The sequence below is a fragment of the Cuculus canorus genome, chromosome 7 (genome assembly GCF_017976375.1).
Source record: "Cuculus canorus isolate bCucCan1 chromosome 7, bCucCan1.pri, whole genome shotgun sequence".
Lineage (NCBI taxonomy): Eukaryota > Metazoa > Chordata > Aves > Cuculiformes > Cuculidae > Cuculus > Cuculus canorus.
The window spans coordinates 4393056-4420034 of NC_071407.1; the positions used below are offsets into that span (position 1 = coordinate 4393056).

The window sequence follows — 26979 nt, forward strand, 5'->3', positions numbered from 1 at the left end:
TTATGCTTTTTCCCCTCCATTTTTAAATCAGAAGTCGTGGCTCTTTTAAATCTGGCTACTACAACAGGCGTAGAATAATCACTACTAAAGAAACTTCCTCAAACTATACCAGCCAAGCACAAAGAAAAATAAACAGAAGGTGAGGCATCTTAACAGAGTAACCGACATTGCAACGATAACAACAGTACTGAGCAATTTCATTGTCTAACTGCCAAATGATGTCTTGATAGACTAATATCCGTAGACTAATATCCGTAGACTAATATCCGTACTCTGCACTGTCACTCTGATCAAAGTTGGATTCAGATCAGAGGTGAAGAACTATTTGGGTGGCCAGGAGAGGAGAAGAAAAGGAATCTTATCAAAGGCAAAGAACAGAGCTCGCGTAGCCACGTGAATCAAAGGTTGATAGAGAATATTATTGCTGTGTGTAAATGCATGAAAAGAGGTGAACACCAGTAAGAACGAAGAGCTACTAATGTCACAGAAAATGCCTGCACAAACATGTGTAAACTGAATATGTATAAACTGAATGACTATAACTGTGGAAATGAGGAGCTCTATGAAACTATTTTAAGTTCAAACGGTGAGGAAATCTGCTTTTCAAAACAAATGGATGAGTTTATGAAAATGTTTGCTTGCGAAGTCAGGTAACATAATCCTGACAATGGGTAAGGTTCTAGCTGGCCCTAAATCTATGTTACTCATATGTCAGAAGTCAATTTTCACTTCTATGTATATTTGCAGGACTTTGAGCCCAGCATGTAAAACTCATAGCCATTCACTTTTTGTAAATTATTACATATATCAGCAGTTAGTAAAAATAAGTAAAATTTATTTCAATGAAAAGATCAATAGTGGCATCAAATCTTGGATAGAATAAAGCTTAATATGCATGAAATACTGAAAAGTTAATATGTTTCCCTTATAAAGTTTAACACATAATTTGAGACGCTCTTCAGGTAACATAGAAGTTGAAGACATCATTTAAATATGTCTAGTTCATAAGAAGAGCCAAATAAGACCAAATAAGACAGAGGATTCTAAGAATAGGGTGATTATACCCATGTTCAAGATGTTTTCAAGTAGTCCTTATTTATGTGAACTCTAAATAAAACTCAAAGGACGTGGACACAAAGAGATGAGTATCAGTCTTTACAATGCAATAAATTCAAGATCAAGCTTATCAGATTACTGCAATTTTTCCAGGTCCTCGGGATGCCCCTTCTAGTTAGAATGGAGAAGTGAATTGATTACTTTGCAAATAATACAGCTGCAATTGATTTTTTTACCACCACCAGTCTTACCACAGATGAATACACTTTAAAAAAGGATTTTCAAAACAAATCAACTTCTGTGGTTAATGCTGATAGAATATAAATGAAGTGCTATTAGTTCGGGGGGAAAAAATATCAGTGTAATAATTTTACCCAAAAAAAAAAGCAGTATCAGCTTCCAGGAGTTAATACAGGCATGGGGTGAATTAAATAGCTTTGTGCCTTTTCTAATGCATAAAGAGAAGGCAACAGCAAGGGAAAAATCTATTCTTACTGTTGCACATGGGACATAACCACAAGAGTGCTAATACACCTGTTACATAGGTCAGAACACACGTCTTTTGTTATATTCTCACTGAAGAGATGACATGAGCACTTCAAAGAACGCCACTGAATGCCTTCACTTTGACAGTGACACAGTGACCTACTTATACCACATTCGTGTTCATGAGTGATGCAAGAATAGATCCCCAATGAGAAAGCCCAAAAACACTTTAAAACATTTTGAATGCATGTTATGAACACTTTCTCTACTGACATCTCACCACCAACTCTGCAAAGTGTAACAAAAAAACCCGTAAAGCTTCCACCCCTTATATTTTAGTTTCAGTGCTGCTTTACATCATTGCCCCTTTTTCATCCTTGCTGCTACTGAAGAGATATAGTTCACCCTTTTTTCTTTCCAATCTCCACTGTGTCCACGCAAACACTGTTAAATTCTCAACACAAGAAAATAGATTTAAATAATCGTACACCAGAAAGGGGAGGAAAAAAGCAAACCAGAGTTTAATGCAGGTGATGATTATGTTACACAGGAAAGATACTGGTTGGAAACAAAGCTTTAACTGGAAAGGCACTTCATATGTTATGCTCTGTGCAATGGATGTCGCTTGCAACTGCAAATAGTAGAAAGTCCCCTCCGTGGTAAGAGACAGATGTTTCTCAGGTGGTTTTTGGAGAGAAAATATCTGATCACATCACTCCATAGCATTACATGTTAATTCATCTCTGATCATATCACTTTCTAGTACTACATGTTAACTCACCCATGCAGGTACAACAAGCAACTTAACAGCCTAGAAAGAAGCCACTCCAAACAAACAACTCCAAAAGGGAAATATTAGATTTGACGGAATACAATTTAAAATTATGCTTTTCTCAAAAAATATTGCTCACACATTTTGTTATTATGATGATCAGAATTAGTGCCTCTAGAAGCCACATCTCATTCTGTCTTAGGAGAATATCCAGGTGCCATTTAAGTACCATTTGTACCATTTGATGGGGCAGAGACAAAGATGAAGTGCAAAAGGCCTAACAGCTCAGTAAATATCAAAATAAACTATGCTGTATTTATATTAGAACTAATTATTTTAAATAATGCTCTGAAGAATTCTAACCACTTCCTTTATTTTAAAGTCCCTGGAGCTGGAGGGACTTTCAAGGAGAAGGCAGTGAATTGCACTGAATTCCTAGGATTAATCTTGATGTCTTTTGTAAATTCATAGAGCTCACATCATACTACAGAGTAAGAGGTCTTTGAGCGTCTTAAGGAGAAGGCAAAGAAAGGATCCTACTGTTCTCTCCAATAACCTGATGGGTGGATTGCAGAGAAAACAGAGTCAGGCTGTTCTCAGGGGTGCACGGAAAGAGGATCAGATACGATGGACACAAACTGCAGTGTGAGATGCAAGGAAAAAAAACTGACTGGACAAGGATCTGAGCAATCAGATCTAACTTTGAAGTTGGTCTTGCGCCGAGCAGGGGCTTGGACCAGAGACTTTCAGAGGTTCTTCCAAAATAAACTATTCTGTGTTTCCCAGATTCATAACTTCTGTATCCACAGCAAATGAATCTTGTGCTATTTCTATACTAAATTGATGAAGAAACCCAATATGAAACACTTCCATTAGAAATAATTAATAAAAAAAACCCTTTATAACGAGAGAAAAACAGTGATTTCTGTAAAACTCTTCTACATAGACAGCAAAGAATTTCTCAGAATTACTCTCTACTACTGGGACTAAAACTAAAATAAAATGACCTTAAATGAAAGCAATTCAAAGTCTGCACAAAGATGGTATAACGAGACAAAGGAGTAATGATGATTCTATATACATACAAACAGCTTTTATTTCACTCATTTGAAAATATCTGACAGCTTGAATAGTTTTTCGCTACCTGGACTGCTAGTTAATACGGCAATTTTAACAAGACTGCAATCTGTAACGATGTCAGTATTGTGTATTTTTCTTGTCACAGTAAAGAATAGTAATAAAAGGAAAAGACAAGAAAGTAAAATGAGAACATCATAGAATGAGAAGGAATAGGACAGAAAAGAAAGGCAGAAGATTCACCCAGTTTTATGAATCTTCTTTTGTAAGGTATGTTCATCAAGGGGTAACGGAATGAAAGGTCAACACTACAAATAAAATTCAAGTCAAATAAATAAAGTAGGAACAGAACAGTAAATTTTGTAGAGCATATTGGTCTAAAAATTCATTTTATCAACTTCAAGAATCTATGTGTTCAAAATAAGTATTCTATAATCAGCAATACTTATGTGTTTCCACAGGAGATCACTACTCTCCAATTCATGCCAACATAGTTGCCTCCTAACCCTTTCCCAACAACATCCATAGTAATACAAAACAACTAACACAGCTTCTGCTCCTCATAGAAGTTTTTCCTGTTTATAAATACAAAGAGATTGTATTAATCCTCTGACAAAAGCACAGCTTCAAGAAACTAGAATAATACAAATTCAACACTGTACGTATTAAACTTTAACTAATGGGAAATGTAATTGCAAATAAAGATTCACATTTGTACAGATGTGTTTCTAATGCAAGGCACGGTAAGATTCTTGGATCTTTGTTTTCCAGTGTTATTTAAAGCTTTCGTCAATAACTGGCAGGAAAAGAATATTATAAACATATTTTTATTTGGCTGAGGGAAGAATGTGAAAATAATAAGTCGCTTTTACCAAGTCATTTGTACAGGAGAATCAGGGGAAGGTAGAAGTAATAAAAATTGCCTTTGATACTATAAATGCAGAATCAAAGAATGAAGATCATTGTCACAGACGCTACTCTGGACTCAGCAACACTGAAAAACATTTGGACTTATGGTAGATAATCATTAAACTCCCAGTGCTGTGATGAAAGCGCTGTGGTAAACCTGGATATATAGAGGAAAATACTGAAGTAGTGAAAAGGGTGGATTGGAGTCCCAAGAAAAAAGAGCAGGAAAGGTGGTGCTAAGGTTGCTCTGATTCCTTCAGCAGCATAGCATGGCCCGTGGGGGAGCGATTGGAAAGTACCCTTTATCTGCCACCTCAAGAACATCATTAACACTGTATCTGAAACAGATGGAATCACGCTTGGAAAAGCACATCCAGTTCCCAAGGGATACTGAAATACCGGAGGGTGCAGAGAAAAGCCACAAGAAAGACAGCAAGACTGCAGAAAAGCTGAAGAAAAGGCAATGGAGTAAATGGTATTTACAACAACAGCACATCCTCTGTAGGAGGAAGTTCTTCTTTCTAGCATAAAACTATATTTCAAGGCTAGCCCGTGGAAAGCCACATTTACCACGAATGACATGTTTTTAAACAGCGGCAATAGTTAATGTTCGGAACTATTTACTAGGAGTCTAGTGTGTCTCCAATTTCAAGAAATCATAGAATAATTAGGGTTGGAAGGGACCTTAAAGATCATCCAGTCCCACCCCCTGCCATGGGCAGGGACACCTCCCACTGGATCAGGGGCTCCAAGCCCCATCCAACCTGGCCTTGAACCCCTCCAGGGATGGGGCAGCCACAGCTTCCCTGGGCAACCTGGGCCAGTGTCTCACCACTCTCATTGTGGAGAAATTCTTCCTTATGTCTAGTCTAAATCTGCCCCTCTCTTGCTTAAGCCAAGACTGGATTTTTTTTTTTTTTTAATTTTTATTTTAAATATATGGTCTAGTTCAAACAGCAATTAATTTGTGAAAGCCAATGCTTTAGTTTATGTCTCATTTCAGATTATATGATCACAGCAGCCTCTTCTGGATTTATCATCTATGAGATGTAACATCAAGGTAGCAATGAAATCAAGTGCTTACATGAAAAAGTAATGACAAGTAACTAATGTACTTAAATCCACATTTTTAAAAAAGCAAATGAACTGCAAGCTCTCCGCTCTCTTGTTTAATACACTTATCCGGCTATCTGTGTCCAACAGCTGTTAGTATTGCCTCCCTGAAGGCACAGAGTGTGTTTGTCTAATACAGACCAAGCAAAAGTCTTCAAAATACATGTAGTTATCTTTGTGGTAATATAGAATTCAAGCGATTTTTAAAATTACATCATTATCACAATTTAAAGGTCCTTAAAGCTTTTCAAAATAAAAATTACCTATCAGCGTTTCATCATGAAAACAAACAGAATCACAGCTTTCGCATCTGCAAAGTATAAAGAAGTGAGCAATCACACCATAATCTAACAGTAGAACACAGTAGCTCCCCAATATCTGCCCAACCGTCAAGTTTCTGATCTCAGCTGGTCTTCTTGCTAAATAAAAGAGTTGAGATCCCACCCAACCCTGTGCTATTCTTTCTGTGTTCCTCAGGAATGACATTTGTGGACTTTGATTTCCTCACATCGGTTAGCTCAGCTCAAGCCATATATGCACTAGTTAATCCATGAGGAACCACCGAAAGGCTCTGGATTTGAAAGTCCTGGAGTCTCACTGACTAATATTTTCATTTTCTTATTTCATCACAGAAATTAATATATTGGCCATATGGTTAGAAGATTAATATCTAGCTTTGCCAGAAACACAACTCTACCTGAAATATCTCATCACAACAAAAGTACCTTAGAAGAGGTCCCAAAGATCAATGTAATGCAACTATTTGCCATTCTCAAGGATTGCCTTAAAGTAGCACATGTAATGTTTAACTTCTTGCATGTGTCACTGCACTATCTCCTACACGTTAGAGTGCCATCAAAAATACTGATTCACTAGAATCACAGAATAGTTTAGATTGGAAGGGACCTCAAAGATCATCCAGTTCCAACCCCCGCGCCATGGGCAGGGACAATTCCCACTAGACCAGGCTGCCCAAGGGCCATCCAACCTGGCCTTGGACACCTCCAGGGATGGTCAGACTTGGAGCCTTCAATTCCTGGGACAAGTGACCATGTGCTGCTGCAGAAGGACAATCCTGCGATGCAAATGAGCCATTTTTGTGTGGTTTTAGAGAGGGGATCCAGTTTGTACAGGCATGTTATAGCTCAAGTGACAGAGCAGCCTGATCAGTCAACACGTCTGTAACCAGAAGAACTGAGGAAACCCAAAAGCTCTAACTCGAGAAACTGAGATTCCTGTTGGTCTCAGGACCATGACCATGTTAGAGAGGTTGACACGACCATCATCACTACTCAGCAGATGTAGCATGCCCTAAGAAACCGACTTCACAAGCACCTTAAGTTAGAATTTTTAAGTCAATTGTGGGCCATTGGCATTTTGTTTATAAAGAAATGTTGAAAAACATGGATTTGGTCCAATTTGACACAATTCCAAATTTAAATAAAAATATGAGAAACAGAAATCCTGCATGTTGTTCACATTTATCTACAAAATCCTGGTTAGGGAAGGTAAGTAAGGTTTCTAGAACAGAGAGTCATTATAAATAAGATGAAAATAACTATTCCCTAGCAATATCTTCTTATATCCATTCTGATTCCCTATGAGCCAAACATTTACTTTCAAATTATTCTGACTGTGGGGGAGTTACTGTATATACTGACCTTTATAGGCTTCTGCGGTTCAGCAAGACATGGATATTTTCTTTGGGGAGAATCTTAATCTTTGAAGGGTTTTTTTTCTTATTATTAAAAAACCAGGTTTCTATACTCTGTCATATGTTCCCTCCCAAAATCCCAAGGTGAATAATTGATTTATTTCCCTATAGCTAATCAAAAGTCCTGAGCAAGTAAAAGCTATCTTTGACAAGTACTTTCTATTTCACTCTAAATGTTCTAACTACAATTTACTTAATTAAGTAGATAAGGGAAATGGAAGTTACAGAAAAAAAATCTCAATATCTACTTGCTAAACATCACAAGGAGATAATTTTTATTAGCAAATACCATATCTATACATCTCTATTGTGTTATAGAGCTACCAGTAGATGGTGCCTTGGTCTGTTTGGAAAAGAAAACCCTATACAATGGGTACATCAGCTACAGGAGTTCTTATCTCAGACACTCAAATTATATCCCAATTAAAACTATGCGTCATTGAGGACTAATTATCTCTTAATTGGGTGTTTTGGTTCCCTTAAATCATCAGCTGAACTATTAGCAGTGCTTCTGCTTTCTGAGAAATGTATGTTAAGTATTTACAGATATTCCGGTGTCTCATATTAAACCTTTTCTAAGGTTTTCTAAGAAATGTACCAGGGAGATTAGCGCAACTAATGTTTACTTTTATTGGAGTGGTGTGGAAGTTGGCACAGTATGGTTAGTCACCTTGTTCCGCTATATTTTAAGACAATATTTTAACAGCTGTATCATTATTTGTTAAAGAAAAGTCTAATCATCACAAAATACCTCGTTGTTTTAACAATACCTCAGGATTCACCACGAGCATTTTGTAAAATGCTTTTTTTCATTTTGGAAAATTGCTTTTGGGGAATATTATAGAATCTTGTGATTTATTCTCTAAACAATTGGCCTTGCAACTACAAGAAAATCAATTACACATATTACAGATAGTCAGTTTTCCAAGGCAAGAACCAGTAGGTTTCTGGTGTCATATTTGATTACCTCAGAAATACAAAGAGTAACCATAATTACTGCAACAGTCAACATTACGGTTGTATTGTTCAACTAATTTATCTACTGTATTAATTATACATGTACGAGATATATCTGTAATAATGTAATCATGACACAGAATTTTTAGTAATTATTTAATGTGTTGCAAAACAGAATGGAATGTAGTTTTAGACTTTAATACTGACAGAAATGAATCTTCACCTCCACACTGATGTCCCTCTGATTTTAATTTGAAAATAATTTTTAATTCCTTCGCTTGGTTCTGGGTTGTTTCTTTTTCTAAAAACAATTCCAGAGCAAAAACTCCATTGACATTGAGTTGAGAAACAATCATAGAATCACAGAATGGTTTGGGTTGGAAGAGACCTTAAAGCCCATCCAGTTCCAACCCCCTGCTATGGGCAGGGCCACCTCCCACTGGATCAGGGGCTCCAAGCCTCATCCAACCTGGCCTGGAACCCCTCCAGCGAAGGGGCAGCCACCACTGCTCTGGGCAACCTGGGCCAGGGCCTCTAATGAAAACACCTTTTCAAATATTTTAATTGAATATAATATACAATCTTATCCAAGACACAAATCTCAATCTCCAGACTTTTCTGTCCAACCAACTAAATATTCCCACTCTGCCATGCCCAGATTGGTAATTAGATGAGATACTTTGGGAGAATATTGAAGTGCAAATGTATCACAAGCAGCCGTGTGGTCTGTTACATCTTCTTTAGATGTACATTCTTCCCCTTTACAATCATCAGATAGTTCCCTTACTGTCTAAATGTCTACAGTCAATGCTGTAATAAAAACACCTGGCAAAATCCTAAATAGTAAAACATTCCTTCAAAATCTCTTCCAAAACAGTGTATCCTACTAAACCTGTTCTTACCCGGATCACTTCTTTCCTACATTCAGATAACAAACTTGCATGTGTTTTGGCCCTACAGTTTCACATGTCACTTTCTTCAGATTCAAGGATGGATATTACCCGGTGCCTAATTGGAACACATTAAACTCACATTTTGTGTCAAACTCTGTTAAGGATAACAATAATTAACATATATTCACAAAAATGATCAATTTTGATATTACACTGTTATCAATTTAAACACCCCCACTGAAAACTGAAGCTAAGTATAAATTCACGTTTCAGGCTACACCTCAATCATCTGTAAATTGTTAACACTCCTTTTACTGCTAGATGCCTTCTTTTCCTGTTTTATTTTTCTGGTGTAAAAAAAATTTCACGTTCCTGACAGAATCATAACTAAATGATGGCTTTGTGGATTTCCCAGGTCTTTGTTCTTGGTATATTACCTTCAAACCTCTTTTGAAGAGGGATTTTATATTTATTGTTAGAAAACATCAAAGCCATTTTGGAAGCTAATGTATCCACTTCATCATCAATACCTGTTTAGTGTTTCAAGAAATATAGTGCTTCACACACAGCTCCATGCAGTTACTCAGCAGCCACTACGAAAACCATTAAGGTACTTAAACACTGAATCGTTCACCATAAATCATAGAGATCAGATTTAGGTATGCAATCGCTGACGGGAGAAGGTTCTGTACAAGCACAGCTACGTGTGGATAAATAAACATTTTCCAAACAAAGCTTCCAGAGTCATGACTTTTGCAAAATCCACAAAGGTCTTAAAACACAAAAAGCTCCAATCTTTATTTGTTAAATTTGGTAATCGGGTTCGTGCCGGAGTTGTAACTTCTAATGGCAGTGACTGACAAGTTTAACTTCTTGGAGCTTTTACAACAGTATAAGTCATTCATGAATATTAAAAATTCAAAAAGAACTCAAAAAAAAAAAAAAAAAGCTTAAATGAATTAATTAATTACGCTCCAAAGTAAATTTTATTGCAAAGGTAGATATGCTTCTTAATTTACATAGTACTCCTTCTTTGGTTGCTACCAGCAAGGCTATTAACAGGGGAAGGAAAATCTCTGAAAGAGGAGCCAGGATGCTGAAAGAACACTGGTTTCCCCTTTAAAAAAAATCCTTTGGTTTCCCCTTTAAAAAAAAAAAAAATCATGAAAATTTATATACGAAGTAGTTTTGATTATTTGTTGTGCTACATACAAATAAAATGTAAATCCTCAACATAATCCATTATTCTGTTCTGGCATACAAGCTAATACGGGGCACCAAAGAGTTTTCCTCAGAAACAACAGTGCAGAAAAAAAAGAACCCAACAATATGCTACTAAAGCTTGCGGTAGGCTTGTTTAAGAATAATTAAATCCCTTCTTGCAAACACATCTAGGCATTCAGCATGTACATTAACATCACTTCTAACTTTGCTGTAACACTAATTGTTCTATGCTACGGAAACGTGTAAGGGATTAATTATTCTATGATCGAAAATTAATAAAGAGATGATTTTTTTTTTCCATGAAATACAAACCTAATTTTGCCAGGCAACGCTTTGCTGCCAAGGTTGAACTTTATCACTTAAGCTGACCCTCCCAATTAAAACACAGACACTTGTGAATCTTTCACTCACACTTCAGGGAGGAAAGGAAACCGCCAGTCGAACAGATATGGCTTTAAAACTGGGAGAAAATTTTGCTGCTCTGGCACAAGTTGAGATCAGACTTGCAAGTTTGACAGTTACAAAGAGATATAGATGCATGAAAGCAGCTGATCCGGAAGCAGGAATGTTACTGCCGTCCTTAGGGACGGAGTGCATCAACTGGATAGCCGGGGCGGTAAGTAGGACAGTGGTTTAAGGTATTTGCTTGTTTCATAGGCACTTGCTACCTTTCAGAATATGGGAGCAACTGATGAGACAAAAAAAAAAAGGAAAGACATCTGTTACCAGCTTCAATGACAAAAATCCCTTGCCGTAAAATTAGTTTCCTGAAACTGAAGAACATGTTGTTCCTGCTGTTATTAATATTTGCATAGCTGTCAGGAGGCTGAGCTTTACGACTGCTCACTACTTCAGGGACCACTGACCATCACTGGAGGTGTTGGCTACAGCCTGAGTTACTGCTTTTCAATAAACGTTACAGCCTTCAAATTCCATTACCAGCAGAGGCTGAATTACATCCACTCTCAAAATAAAATAAAAATGAGCAGAAACAAGTTATAGGGCTTTATCGTATATTCGGCTCAGAAATTTAAGACAACAGCATTTTCTCACAGAGTCTTGTTTAACAGACATGGAAGATATGGTACACTTAAAGGGCTGAGCATGTCAAAGATACTCAGTCAAATATAGGCCTGGCAAGTCTGGATGATAAATCACATCCTATTACTTGGACGCTTGAACCCTCTAATAACAAAGATACTTCATAGAGACTTACTCTGAAAAGATTCATAAACTGCTGCTGTCTGTGAAAGCCTGGAACAGCCAAGCTTATGGGTCTGTATTTATCCTTATTTCCCAGACAATTCTGCATTACAGAAAAAAAAAGGTGGTGTAAACTCTTCCAGTAATTCAGCAGGAAAATATCCAACATTCCTGTGCCAGCGTCTGAGAAAAACTCCACACTACACCCAATAACAGGTCTATTTGTGGAAACAGCTTTAAGCTGAAGATGTTCTACATCACCATCTTTCTAACGACCCCTTATGCAACTATGTCACATTTCTGCTTCTCCTTTGATGTCAAGGAAAAAGAGACCTTATAGCTAAATCAAATGCTTCCAGCATCAGGAAATGTAAATGCAGTGTTTTCCCCTGGGGGGTGCAGAGCTCTCTTACTGACTGAGCACCCAACCGTGTGCCCATGGCCATTCTGGACACAAGAAGTGTGCTGACTAATGGGAACCTCGAGTATGTGTTAGAAAGGAAACAGGACTTCATTTGAAACTGAAAAATTCCTACCTAGCTTTTATGTTTGGTAAGTAATTAATCACTACGCAGTGCTGAAGAACTTGTGTTCTGAGGTCATTAGGCTCAGCAGTGACAAAAATAACGTGGGTCACTGGGTAGGTGCTGGTGAAGAGTGACCACAGACTGGCACATCTTCATAAAATGGTTGTATGGACACAACCTTCATGTATCCTTTTTCCAAATCCAGGAAATCATATTTCAAAAGAGGATATTTTGTGTTAGAATTGTCATGGATTTATTAAGACACAGGATAAAACCTCCAAGGTTGCTGAACATGCATAGTAATGGTACTTGGGGAAACAACTGTGAGCCACATTGATTCAAATAAACAATCACCCGCTGAGATGTACAACTTTTCTTTGTAGTCATGAAAATCCTGAAGTGGACTGAATGCAAAAATAGAGATAAAAGATGTGACTTAGACAGAAAATGAAACTAAATGTCTTGTATAATGAGAAATGCTGTTCCTTCTCCTATAGAAAACAAAATGGTAAAAGCAGTAGCTCCAACACCAAAAGCAAAACCTTCGTAACGAAAGATCCAAGTAATCTCAGCTCCAGCGCCACCATAACAACAGGCATAAAAGGAGAGTGGTGAAATGCATGTCAACGCCATAACTTGAAATATCACTTACAAGGGAAGTAAGGTCACTATTTCTGTTTCTTTAGGAACTCATTCTTTGTATAATCTATTCTTGACAAGTTGCAACGAATAATGTAAATACAGGAGATGGGTACTCAGACTGTATTTGAAACATGCTCCATGTGCTGAAGTGAGTATTTAGTCCCCTACAGAAGTATTGGGTAAAAGGCATATGCCACCTTTCGTGTTGCTATCTCACTTATTCCTACATATAGATCGCCTCTCACGGAAGCCACGGTAATTTCCTTAGCTTTAACAGGATTAAAGGAAACTGAGCACTGAGCTGATGTAAAATATCACCGCATTTTTAACCAGCATGATCTGAGCAATGTAGTGTGACTGCATTAGTGGAAAGGACTACCGTGCACATAGTTTGGTGTCAAAGACCATTTACGCACAGGCCAGCTTCCATAACATCCCAAGCCCTGCACTACAACACAGAGCTCTCTCTCTAATGATCACAGAAAAGCAAAGGTGGCTAATTCAGAAAACTAATTTCTAGACCATTCAAATATTAATTCACAGACCATTTAGAAGAGGTCCCCATTCCAAATCAGAACTCAAGTCCACGATCAGTATCTTGACCCTCCCAGAGTCCTTTCATCAGTACAACAGTAACATCATCTTTGTAAGAGTCATCATCCTTTAAACGGAGGCTCTCCAATACAGTAATAGACTGATGTCAACCACCTTTGAATGTCGTGAAGGTGAAAATCTGCTATGCTAAGAGATATAGATGTAGAAGACGAAAAATATTTTAACAGTGAGCCCATTTAGTAGTGGCCTTGGAAAATTCAGCCTCTGCATAGGGATGAGCAATGACTTCTCTCTCTTTACTCTAAGTCACAAGAAAGCTCACATATTTTTAAGATTTCTATTATATACAGAATCATAAAGTTAACATAAAACTAAACTTGTTTTCTCTTAAAAGCTCCTTACTCAATTTATCATTTGAAGATCTTATCTACGGCTAGAGCACCAAATATAAGAAATCTATAAGGGTAATCTGAACTTCAGATATTTCCTTGGAAAAGAACAAATCACAGCATAAAAAAGTTGAAAGCGAAACAATAATCCTGTTGATTTAGGAAGGCAAATACAGAGGACAATATTAGCATCCTGAAGAACTTTCCATAACTGAACCTTTGCATACTTTTTCCACTGCATAAAATTGGAGTGACTTTATTTCTAGATGGAAGAAGCTTTTTATGAAAGATTAGCAGGACAGGAAAGGAATGAAATACTCAAGCAACATCATCTGTAGAAGAGAACTGTATAGACTGATGAATTTCAATGTGCCTCAGAAATCAATACAAAAAAATCTGTGCACCTGTGGCAGATAAGAAAAAGTCTGATTAAAAAATTGGGATGTAATCAATAATCAGAATTTCTTTCATCAAACATTAAAACATGTTGCCATTACGGTGTCACGCTGCACTGGAAACAGCACAGGAAGGAGCTGCAATCTGCCAAAATATGACAAAGAGTTGCACATCGTAGGAATACATCACCTTAATAACATTTGTCCTACAGTGATGATATAGGCACCTTTGAATCCGAAAGGTGAAAGGAGCGTGTAACGCAGTGAAAGCTCAAATTGCTTCATGGGCTTCTTTAGGAAGGCTATATGGCAATTGGAGTTGTTTTATCCTCAGAAAGTGAGGTTGGTGAGTGTAAAAAATACCCTTAATAAGAAGGGTAAAAGAATGCACTTAACCTTATGCGTGCATAAATGTTAATAAGTTGCACAAATTCATCCTTCGACACTGTGTGACGTGTATTTGCAGTTAACACTCAGGTATGATTATGAGAAGCCCAGCTTTACTTTACACAAGAATAATATTTCTCTGCCACTTTACTTAGATGACAACTGCTTTAATCCAGGAGGGTCCTCTGCAGATGACTTGAATTTAATATATATGTGTGCATATATATGTATGTGTGTATATATAGTATAAACACATGAAGCTCTGCACTTTGTAACAATAAAGGGAGGGAGTGGGGAGGTATCTACTAAAACTGAAACCTGTAGAATATTTGTAATTATTGCTAATTGGCAAGTCTTTTGAGCTCGTTCCAGTTTCCTGAGCAAATCACTAGGAGTTATGACACTTTATTATCATCTTAACAATTTAATTTTTAAGATTTAATTCCATAATGAGCTAAGCTACAGTCAACAGCTGGCCATCCACACAAAGCGCGTCTTGATTGGTGCAGAGGACACAGTATTCACAAATTCAGCTACAGCAATTATAACTATTACTGAAACTTCTGGGGGTAAAAAAACCGAACTGACCATCATTGCATCGATTTTTATTTTTTTTTAATTCTACCACTGCACAGTATCTCACTATTCCAGAAAATACTTAGTGAAATCAATTCCAATGAAGTCAAAGCAGAAAATAAATTCTAACCAAATTCACTTAGTGTTAACCGAAGTTTGTAATACGCGAATTGAAATATGATACAGGCATTCAACCTTCAAGAAGATCAGAGGCTAAGAAAGCTAATGATTAATGAAAGATTACACACAAATGTCTAGGTACTTGCACACATATTCGCACGCCCTCTTTTATGTATACATCTCAATGTATAAGAGATATTAAAAATAAATATTTATGTTCAATAATTCTAACTTTAGATTTAAAACTGTGTCTGAAGTCTGATTCACTACTGAAAGCACAAGCAGCATAACATGCAGAGAAAATACAACATGCAAATAATACTATTTGTTTATTTTCTGTATGAGTGAAGACATGAAATTCAACATAAAGCTAACCCGTGAACGTCATTACAAGCACAAAAGAGTCATACTAACCTGTATTTTGATTGGCCAGGAGAAATTGCTGACATAGACGTAGAAAGTGATGTTTGGGTTGCTCCGAAAGTTAAATTTTTCACAGGAAAAGCTATCTCTGTATTCCTTAATATTAGCCTTAGAAACAACAGGAATCTCTTCTCCAGATATTGTTCCAGCTACAGAAAAAAACGTATGTAGGATATACAGAGTTAATGGTAAATATCAATCATCATTAAAGGTGCCAAAGCAAATTTGCACAAGAAACTTGAATTTTTTAATTACTTTTGGCATCTTCACTCTGTAAGTTTAATAACCCTTTCTGATGGTTAACACAGCGCATCAGCTGTATTTCATACGCATACAGAGAATTCACAGAAACTCTTACTCCGGTTTCAAAAGATTATGGATTAATCAGAAAATGGATAGAAGCTACACGAATTTTAGAATGAAGTTGTTATGGTCAGCTAAACAGGCAACATGCTTTCCTCTAGCAATTTACATTCCATTTCAATAAAAACTCATAGGTTAAGAAAGCATGAAAGTGAATTTGTCTAGATCTCACATTGCTGCTGTAGAGTTCTAGTTGTTCATTAAAGTGTTTATAACGTACCTACTAATAAACATGTATTGTTTTTTTTGCCAATATAGAGGTGACTGTGCTGTTAAAGGAACAATTAGAATTTATTAACTATGGGATATTAAAATACTTCAGAATTACATTGATGAAAAAATTAATGAATTTAAGTGAGACAACTCGGAACCTTCTCTAAAAATATTTTTTTTCTGTTTTATTTCAGTACAATTTCAATTTAGGCATCATGCTTCTCCTTGGATGCGTTTTCAGAAAGTCAATAGAACCAATTCAGAGAAACTGTCTAACTAAAGCTTTTCTTCCTTCTTATTAAAACAAAGAAGAGTAATGGGGTTCAAAGTTGGAGAAAAATAGATAAGCAGCTCCTTTTATCAGCATACACAGAAGAACTTTATTGTTTGATATCAATGTTAAGGTTAATAATTAAATTTTTAGCTTGAACACTGAAACAAAGAAATTAAAATCTCAGTCTCTGCAGCAGTTAAGGAAGCAATTTATCTTAATTAAAATCACAGCGTTTCATAACACTGTCGTTTTAAAAATTTAAATAGACTACAAGCTTTTCCCACCAAAGTAATTTTAATTGAATAGGAGAGAAAGTTAACATATTAATGAAGCTTTGTTCAGATTGCAAATTATCATCTGAGGTTTAAATAATATAATTAATAATGGCATAATGTGAATGGCAAAATAACACATTCGGTAAAGTTTTATTATCAAAATTAGTAACAAAGACACAATCAGGTTAAAATAGCTTAAAGGATCATGAAATCATATGAGAAAATGTCATTACACAAAAAATTCACCCTCACCTGTAGAGCCAACAGACCATGTAATATTGAGGTTGAAGTTGTTTGATGCATTAATTGATATATCCAAATTTTTATTTGACTGGATTAAAAAAAGAAAATATACTGAAGTTAGCAACATGCATCAGAATGTATCGAATATAGCTCTCTTGCACATAAGTGAATATAGTCTTTTCATCACCTTCCATTTTTCATTTTCAGCATAAAGAGAAATGGTAATAATTCAGAGCTAACGGGAAGCCTCTCTTTTGCTTCAGTAAGCACATGGTACAAGTAAGCGTAAAACTACACCAGTTATCTTTTCAGATTGTAATAAAGATAATGAAATATTTTTCTTTACAAAACTGAAGAAAAAATACATGACAAATGGCTATATTTTAATTACCATTCAAAAATGAATTTTCTCATGTGCTAATAAGAATTTCTTAACTGGAAGGCATACTCCTTTAATTCGTCACAGGAAGATACTAAAACTTGTTACCCATGGGATCAGCAATAAAATAAACCAACAGACAATATTTTGGAGTATGAGTTGAGCTGAAGTAGATCTACCAGTTAGTAAAGTCCCCTCAACGAACACACTGGTGAGACCACACCTCGAATCCTGTGCACAGTTCTGGCCCTTCATCACAAGAAGGATGTTGAGGCTCTGGAGCGTGTCCAGAGAAAAGCAATAAGGCTGGGGAAGGGGCTGGAGAACAAGTCTTGAGAAGAGGAGGCTGAGGGGAGACCTTATTGCTCTCTACAACTACCTGAAAGGAGGTTGTGGAGAGGAGGGAGCTGGGCTCTTCTCTCAAGTGACAGAGGACAGGACAAGGGGGAATGGCCTCAAGCTCCACCAGGGGAGGGTCAGACTGGACATCAGAAAAAAATTTTTCACCAAAAGGGTCATCGGGCACTGTCAGAGGCTGCCCAGGGAGGGGGTGGAGTCCCCATCCCTGGAGGTGCTCAAAAGACGGGTAGATGAGATGCTCAGGGATATGGTTTAGTGGCAGGTAGGAATGGTTGGACTCGGTGATCTCAGAGGTCTTTTCCAACCTGGTGATTCTAGGATTCTATGACTTTCCAGTTTCTGAAAAGATTTGAACTATCTCACTATTCAAGAAAATACCCAGTGAAATTGATTGCAATGAAATCCTTACAGGCACTTGGCAAACGTTTAATCATGGACAAATGCAATGGAAAACTTAACCATGACTCTCCAAACCTTGTCTAAACTTAATAACATTTTCTTACCTGTTCTGGATTTGCTATAAAGTTTATGGCAGTGTGATGGCGATCGTCTTCTTGTAATAAGCTAAAGGTAAACTGGTAATCAATCAAAAGGCTGTCTGTGGACAAAACAGAATGTAAAAATAAAACAGATTCAAGGGCATACTATATTAATAAAATGCTTTGCAAGCATCCAAAAACTTCCCATTCACTTCTACTATAAACAAATGGAGTAATCTACAAGTCAGAATAATTCACATACATTTACTCTAAAGTATTTGCGCTATAAGATCTTGAAGCAACAACAGAAAACAAAATGAAGTGAAGCACTAACAAACAAAATGAAGAAAAATAACTAAATTAAGAAACAGATTCTACCATGGAGTAAGATCAGCTATCATACATAACTTGAAATAGTCATTCTTTGTTAAGTAATTATGTCAACATACAATATCAAGTATTGCTAACGTTACCAGTTCCCTAATTTTACTCTGAAATAATTATTCAAACATTCTGTTCAAAATGCATTTAAATATTTTAGTTTTACAGTCATATGCCTTAATGTGTTTTATAAATGGTTTACATAGCTACGTTACCATAGCACATTTGAGAATTATTAGGTTTAAAGTTTTGGAAGAAAAGTTGTATCTACAGTACAATTATGTAGTGGGATTTTTGAACAGAAATAGTGTGACCACCAAGCACATCCTTTCTAAACTGCCAGAATTCTAAGCGATTTTTGAGTGGCAAGTGATAAAAGCTTCTCATACAAGAGAAACAAGTGGCAGTTTAGAATTGACTCAAAAAGATTATATTTCACTCCAAAGGACATTTGTTCTACACAGTCTTCTTTCCACCTGTGGAAGGAATGGAGTTCACCAGGCAGTTCCTACTGATGCCATCAGGAACTGATGCCATCTCCATCACTGCACACGCAGCAGTGCCCTGACAGCCAGCTAAAGTTGGCGAAGGTGCAGAAGGGAGAAAGGGCCATCCTCGGATGACCCACACCATGCTTAACCCTTCCTGGAAGGAGTATAAAATGCTTGGGACAAGTTCAAAGACATTTTGAGCTATGTCATTGTGTTTCAGAAGGTGAAGGAATGACATTAACCCTTAGTTGAATCATAGAACCAGGAAAGAATGAAAAGGAACTTTTCTGCAGGAGGAAGGAGGAAGGAGCAAGGGTGGATTTGTCACAGATTTCCACCACCTACATAATGTAAGAAAAAGACCCAGTCAACAGAGATAACTGCAGATGCAGTTCATAGAAGATACCACGTAGAATCTCAGCAGGCAATGTTCGGTGCAGTCAGGTAAGACTGGTGAAGAACTGGAACAGGATGCCCAGAGAGGCAGTAGAGTCTCTGTCCTGGAGGTGCTCAAAAAGCATAAAGACAGGGTACTTTCGGACATGATTCAGGAAGCACAATGGAGCTGGGCTGATGGTTTGACTTCGTGATCTTGGAGGTCTTTTCCAACCTTAATGATTCTATGGTTCTATGCTTCAATAGTCGATCACCAGCAGAACCTTAATGATTCTATGGTTCTATGCTTCAATAGTCGAGCACCAGCAGAACCCTTAGAAATGTAAATCGTGCCAGCAGACTAATAATTCTTGTGCAGCAGTCAGTTGTAAACCAGATATGGATGGATCTTGAATGCTCTGTAAGGGGGGCAGATATCTTCAGATCTAACAGAATCATTTGATCACTACGGTTATGGAGGGATCCAAAGATTCTGTTTTTTCCTCTGTCATAGCCAACACGGAGGCGACTTGTAAGTGTACATGATTCAGATTACTATTTTTTCCACCTTAAAATATGGTTAGATGCAAGTCGTCTTTGATGCTACATCCTTGTGAATAACTTTGAAGCCCTATTTTGATCCTTCTCTTGACGGTATTCCATACAAGTCACCAACACCACACCAGCAGTGTGTTACAAATGAAAAATAGGAGATCATAAAAACAGAATCAGTAAACACAAAGAGAGTGAGAGATTAAGTCAAAGCAGGAAAAGGCTGTGTCAGCCTTTTGTGGCACTCAATAGCTCGCTTACTGCTGACAATCACTTTTTCCGTAGCAACACATCAACCGAAAAAATACACTCTGTTGTATCCCATAGGAAGATTAACACAGAAGGAGGGGAAAAAAGCTTACTGGTCAATGAAGCATGAATATAGTCCACTGTATTGTCTTATCAGTTAAAGAAAATGGGAGCTTTGTTATTTTATTTTTAAACAATGAGTGTGGAGAGAAAATTAGAAAATAGAGGAGTTACATAAAAAGAATTACCATGACTTTAGAAGCTGAAAAGTCCACTTTATTATTAGCCACCACAGTTCCATTATTCAAATAAGGGTAAGTTGATCTAGGTATCTTAGATAATGAGTTTTGCTCAAGTATTTCCAAGCTCATAAAGGCAAAAGATGTATAAATATAAAAATTAAGTATAAATTAAAAGCTCATTTATTTATTAATACTGTCCTACACTTCTATAACTACGCAAATCCAATTAGTAAGATCTCATTGACTCTATTAGTAATTATGTGCCATTTCTACATATTTAACGGTAAGATTACCATTGCACCAGAACATATTTAAAGGCAGTGGGACAGAAGATGGCAAGTAGAGATTGACCGCTATTAAACAGATCTCTCATAATCATTAGCAGAGCCAAAAGGCTACGAATAACGTATAGATGGGCTACACCATAGAATCAGAATAGTTTGGGTTGGAAGGGACCTTCAAACCCATCTAGTTCCACCCCCTGCATGGGCAGGGACACCTCCCACTGGATCAGGCTGACCAAGCCCCATCCAACCTGGCCTTGAACACCTCCAGGGATGGGGCAGACACAGCTCCACTGCACAACCTGGGCCAGTGTCTCACCACGCTATAAGTGAAGATCAATTCTTCATTATGTCTAGTCTAAATCTGCCCTTCTCCAGTTTATAATCATCTCCTGCTCTGGTCAACTTGGGGTCCCACAAAATACAAGTGAATGCTTTAGCATCTTTGCAAATCCAGTTATTGTGGTGGATGGTATGGTGGACACATCACAGCACACAGTCCTCCAGAAACTCTGGCCACTGCAAAGGGTACAAGATGCAAGAAACAGTGTAGACAGGCTTTCTGGACAAGATACTGTTGATTTGCTCACAATATAGAGAAAATTCCCATTTTAAAATGCCATAGTCTTCCTTCAAGCTTGGATTGTGTCTTCTCAAGAGACGCAGAGTATCAGCCAAAGACCAGCAGTGGTATATACTTAAGATCTCATCATAAGGCAAAATTGGGAATAGACACAAGACACTTGTCCATATATGAATGAACAGCTTTTCTGCACACAACTTTAAAAAAATTCAAAGTTATTTACTCTCAAAACAATATGAATGATTTTTTTAATGAGGTTTACTGTTGCTGTTGTTTTGTTTGCTTTCATGGTTTTTAACTTCTGTTTTACTTGCTAAAAGCCAGGAAAACAGGAAATTGTTTCTCAAGGGATGCAGAAAAAGTCCTTACACTGATAAACTATATTATTTTTCTTACCTTTACAGTCTGAACCAAATCTGAAAAATATTTCTACTTTCGTTACCGCATTTTTACCTAACATGCAGTTGAAACAGTAAATCGTGTAAAACAGCAACAGTTGGTTACATATAGTACCTTTCATGCTCAAGATATCCCAAAGTATTTTATGGCATTAGTAATTAGTAATCACTCCATTAATAGTATTGAAGATAATTATATATCCCACACAGCAGCCCTTCTCTTATGTCTTCTGTAGTACCCAAAGAGCCTTGAACACCACTGCTTATGTCATTCAAGAAGAGTTCTGGTGATCGATACATGCAACTTGCCCCGGGATTCTTCAAACGTGCCAAAGGACTTCAACCTAAGCCAACCTAGTCCTACAATATGGGAAGAGAAGATCTTCACTAAACTATTACGAAGCAGAACTCAAATTATTATCAATGGAAGCATCTAAAAATTAAATACACAAACTTATAGAATTATTTCAGGGAATTAGAGAAGAAAATGCTGACTCTTCAGAATCACCACTGATGCACTCTGGTTCATTTTGGTGATTTTAATTTTTCTGCAAGAATTTCAAAATCTAGAATATGAATCCCATGTTTTTCCAAATCATATTCCCTCAATCTAAACTTAATTCTCAAAACATTTTATATTCTCAGAGTGTCAATTAGGTATAATTATTTCCCAAGGAGACCGGGTACTTAACCATCTTGAGCACTGCACAGACTCTTAACTATGGAAAAAATGTTAATGATGTTACAGAATGAGTGTTGCATTCTTTCATCTTTAAAAAAAGTAAACTGAAACATAATTTACCTGAAACACACCATTTATTTAACAATTACTTGCTCTTCTGCATATCCCCAGTCTTTTGGAAATATGCAGAAGACAGTTTCATCTTCGTTTTCAATTGTTTCAGTAAAATTTTAATATCCAGCATTTTATTTTTTTTATGGCATCAATATCCTCCATGTTTACATTTTCCTACTTAATATCTTTGAAATGAATGTGTTTTTCAAAACCTGATGTTCAGAGTTTCCCTGTGCTGGTGGACAGAGAAAGAGGCAGAACCTCTATGACATTACAACAGCAATGATCCCTTCCTACTTCGTGATGGTACAAATGACTAAAATATCTCACGTGTCGTTGGCTCCGACACACAGCCGAGCCCTTCATCTCAAAGCTGATAGAAGATAGAGGTGACTCAAGTTCCAGACAGACAGAATTTAAACAGCCACACACTAGAATAGAATTTATGAACTCCCTCAACTTTTATGTCTAAAGTTTCACAGGAACAGTTCTTGAAGATATTGGAACCTCCTACACAAACTCTGAGCGCACAGCTCAGATCCTAATTCCACACACAATACTTTGAATCCACAAGCTGAGTCTTTTAGAGCGGAAGCTTCTCCAGGAGTCAGCTCAGGACATCCTAAGCACGGCTACTACCGAGTTCAGCACAAACATCAGCTCCCACGTTGCTGTGGTGTGGCCTCCAGAGCTCTCACTAGGAAAACATCTTGTAGCTGTCTTATTCTTGGCAGGATAAACCTAGCTCCTCCTATTTTGCCTAGCGGGGTGTCTGCCTCATCATTTTCGTGAAGGTAAGGGAGAAGTGGCAGAAGAATTCACACTACCAGGAAAAAAAGATTTAATTTGCACACAGCGAGCAAGAGACAAGAGGAAGTCAAATGACCCAGGCACTCAAAATGCAAAGTGAAGTCCTCAAATCTAATCTCTGTTCCCAGGCAAGTTGCTTCATTTTGTATCAAAAATCATTGAATGCAGCAGAAAAAGGACATTGCAAGACAAGACCACAATACCATCCTGACACCTTCAATGGTCAAATATAACAAGGACTTACGGTTATTGAGTCTTTTCACATCTCTATTTTGATTCTTTTAAAACCCTTGACTGCTTTCATAGTCAAAAGGAGTCATTAAAATCAATTCAAAATGTCAGTAATGAGTGCGTGTGAGAACACAACAATAATTAGGAGAAGAAAGCCATTTAATTAAATGAGGAAAATAAATTTCAAAGCACTTGTTTAATCCTAGTATCGCTGTTAATTTTCAAGAAACTGTTCTCTCTCTTTAATGAAGACCCATGACTTTTAATATGGTTAATATCGCTTAACATGGGACTTCTATAGTCACGTCCCAACAAGGAACAGAGCTATTCCCATATTCAAGTTTTTGTGTTAGAAGAAAATTTTGCGTTTTCCAAAAATGCCAAATGTTCCCAAAAGAATAAAGGTGATACAGAAGCCTTGAGATATCTGAAATTCTACTTGGTATTTCTGAATGCCACTCCAACTTGCTGAGAATATGTAATTACATTAGTAATTAATTTTTTTTTAAATATTGGATATGTTTAGTGTAAACCAGTGATGAAGCTACATACAAAAAAGGTATGCTAAAGAAGGATACGAGGGCTGTAAGATGAACAACTACAATCAACGTGCCTGTGAGTTATTTTTGGGTGAGTGCACACTTAGTGGGCAGCTATCCAACACTTTGTTCTATGTTCAATACCTGGCGTCGGGCCCACGCCTCGTTTACTATACAATACACGTTTTCTAAAGACAGAATTAATTTCTAATGTGGTTTTCTGTAGTATTCGTCATTATCATTTCCTAAGTTCTTCAGAAAAGTTAATGAATTTGTTACAACTTTAATGTGAGATGAGCAGGCGTTACCAGTCTCATTTTACAGGACAAGGAATGAAACAAAGAGACCAAGGACAGAAACATCCATTAATCATGAGCAGCTCATCTGAAATACCTAGAGCTTGATTCTTCATAATATTCCAAATTATATAATGCTACACACAATCATTCTTGTTTTGCAGCTCCTTCCATCATTGTAATTCCTCCCACTGTAACAACTAAACAGGAAAGTAAGATACATCCATCTTTCTATTACATGATCACCGATTCATCCCCCACAAACAAATTCATTAAGTGCATTGTAGAAGGAAAGTTCCCCCGGCAAGTAGTATGTAGCCATGTTATTAAAAATTGTACAGTCATGGCCTAATAAAAAAGTAAATAAAAAAAAAACAATTGTACCAGCAACCTTAATTCTTCCACCTTTCCTGACTCAGGAGCATATTTCAATAAAAGAATTTTATTAAGTAATTTTAAGAATCAGGCTGGAATAAATTCTAGAGAAGAACTTTACTTCTGAGCTGGTTTCTCTCTTTCCTCAATATTCCAGCAGAGCATCCGAGCCCACTACATCTCTCAGCAGAGAGGGGAGAACGAACCTGAGTTTGCAGAGAAAGGGTAAGAACATACATAACCGGACACGTTCCAGTGGGTTTCTTAACTTTGGCCACGAGCCATTCTCCCACGGCTTCTGCTGCAAACCTTCCTAATACAGGTTTCTAAAGCTGAACAAGATTCTCATACATCTACAGAATTCCTGAGAAAATGGTCTAGTATTTCAGCACCGAAAAATAAATTTTAGTAAAAGTTCTAAGCCAAAAGTACTGCACCAGTCCCCAACTAAAACCCAATCATTGCATTTTATAAGATCCAGGTGAGGATTAAATGATCTTTACCCCACGAATGACTGAAGTGGTTTTGTACATGTTTTTTCTGGTAACCAATAATAATAGTTAAATTATACTGAAAACTAACGTAATGGACATCAAAGGGAGTCAGCAAGTGCTTATTCAAAGGGAACCCTTATGGACAACTTGAAATGATGATGGATGGATGGATAATCACTAAACCTGAAGGAATAGATGGCACACTACTAAGCATACTAGCCATAAAACAGGAAATTAAAACTTTTAATAGTAAAGGATGGGTAACAAAAAGATGAAAAGCTTCTTCATCCACTGAATAAATGGCTGGTCTTATGTACAATCATGTAGATACGATTAAAACTTTTAAGACTATGGTTAAGAAATTATGTTTCGATCATTTGCTTCCACTGGTGACATTATTTCAATATCTTCATTAAACTAAAAAGCAAATAGACAATTACGTGCCTGAGTTGGCACATTTTCATCATAATTCAGTATTACTGAACTACAATAACTAATTTTGTGAATAGAAACCTCATAAAGCAGTGCTGTTCTAATTTTACTTCTTGAAATTAGTTTAAAAGTTAGAGTAAAAACCTCCCTCGTGATTGCAACATCAGACCCATCACAGTCAGTCTTCCCACATTTTTCTATTTAGGGCACCCTCTATTCATGTTGATTCTAAAATTCATACTCTCACCTCTTCACTGCACAGGCAGTTCGTCTCTCTCCTGCTCTTTCCTGCGATTGTTCTCTATTTCCAGTAAGAGTTTCTTTTGAGCAGTCCTATTCATATTCCTCTCCATCAGCAAAAAATGCTGCTTTTGAAACCAAGTTCCATTATCAAGTGCTATAAATCATATTCATTTGTGACCAAAATAAATTCTGCTTGTATTACATCAATGTTAGGGGGTTACCACCAGACCTATTTTCAGACAGGATAATTACTTTGAACTTTCAGAGCAGCTGCCTGATTCATTCCTCTCTTGTCTGTATCTAACAGTCATCCACTGCCTCATTTTCATTGTTATACTGAAATATGTTGGTGTTCAACATTACTTCTCCATTATGACCAAACAAAAAGTCATTTACTGTGAAGTCTTTACTATTAAGGAGCAAAACTTGCCTTTTTGCTAAATGTAACGAGTGGGATGAGGTTAAAAATACTCCAACACTCTATTTATACTCCAAATATTCTATCTACATGCCTCTTTTTGCATGTTAAAAAAATATAAGAGCATGTGAGAATGAATTTCACAGATGTTCAAAGTTTTTAAAAATCATTCAGCAATAACAATTCATTGTTTCTCTTACTGTACTTTAGAAAAAAATGTACTAAAAGCCCACAAAAAAAAAGGGGATTAAGTGTCATAATCAACAAATCAGTTAACTAAATTTTATTTTAAACAGAAATCTTTTCTCCTATGAAATTTTCAGCTGTTATTTGGAAAGGTCTAATAAGTTGTCAATTTTGATCCTAAGGGAGGGCCAGATAAGAAGGAAAAATCTGTCTTGTGTTAGAAGTTTATTCTTTCTGAAGACGACATCTTGTTCTAAAACATACACACAGAGACCGGATGGGTAATCTTTGATTCTACTGATTACTGAAAGACCTATAATTAAACTGTAAGTTGTAAAAGAGCAGTAAAGTGAGATGGATCTCACTGAAACTGTCATGGAAGTAAATATGTAGGCATGTAAATGGTATAGTAAGCAAGGGAAGAATTATTGCTGAGATCTAAAAACCAAGGAATATATATAGCTACCTGAGTTCATACAACACAGTCCAAAGATTGTGCTCCTGAAGTTTTTAAACCATGGACCACAGCCAAGTCTCATTTTTTTCATTAGTCTTTCACCAAACACTTAAATGAAAACAGCAGCAACTGATGGGTTTCTG

General features: G+C 36.8%; 1 protein-coding gene across 4 annotated transcripts in view; it reads right to left on the reverse strand.

The window, feature by feature from the left end:
• Positions 1-26979, reverse strand: part of ATRNL1 (attractin like 1) — a 511034-nt gene that overhangs the window by 285864 nt on the left and 198191 nt on the right. For all 4 annotated transcript variants that reach the window (XM_054070985.1, XM_009570598.2, XM_054070987.1 and 1 more), the window contains exons 22-24: positions 18029-18123; positions 16796-16874; positions 15410-15567 (exon numbers count right to left, since the gene is read on the reverse strand). In XM_054070985.1, coding sequence (XP_053926960.1) covers positions 15410-15567; positions 16796-16874; positions 18029-18123 — 332 coding nt within the window. The remainder of the gene's footprint in view (positions 1-15409; positions 15568-16795; positions 16875-18028; positions 18124-26979) is intronic.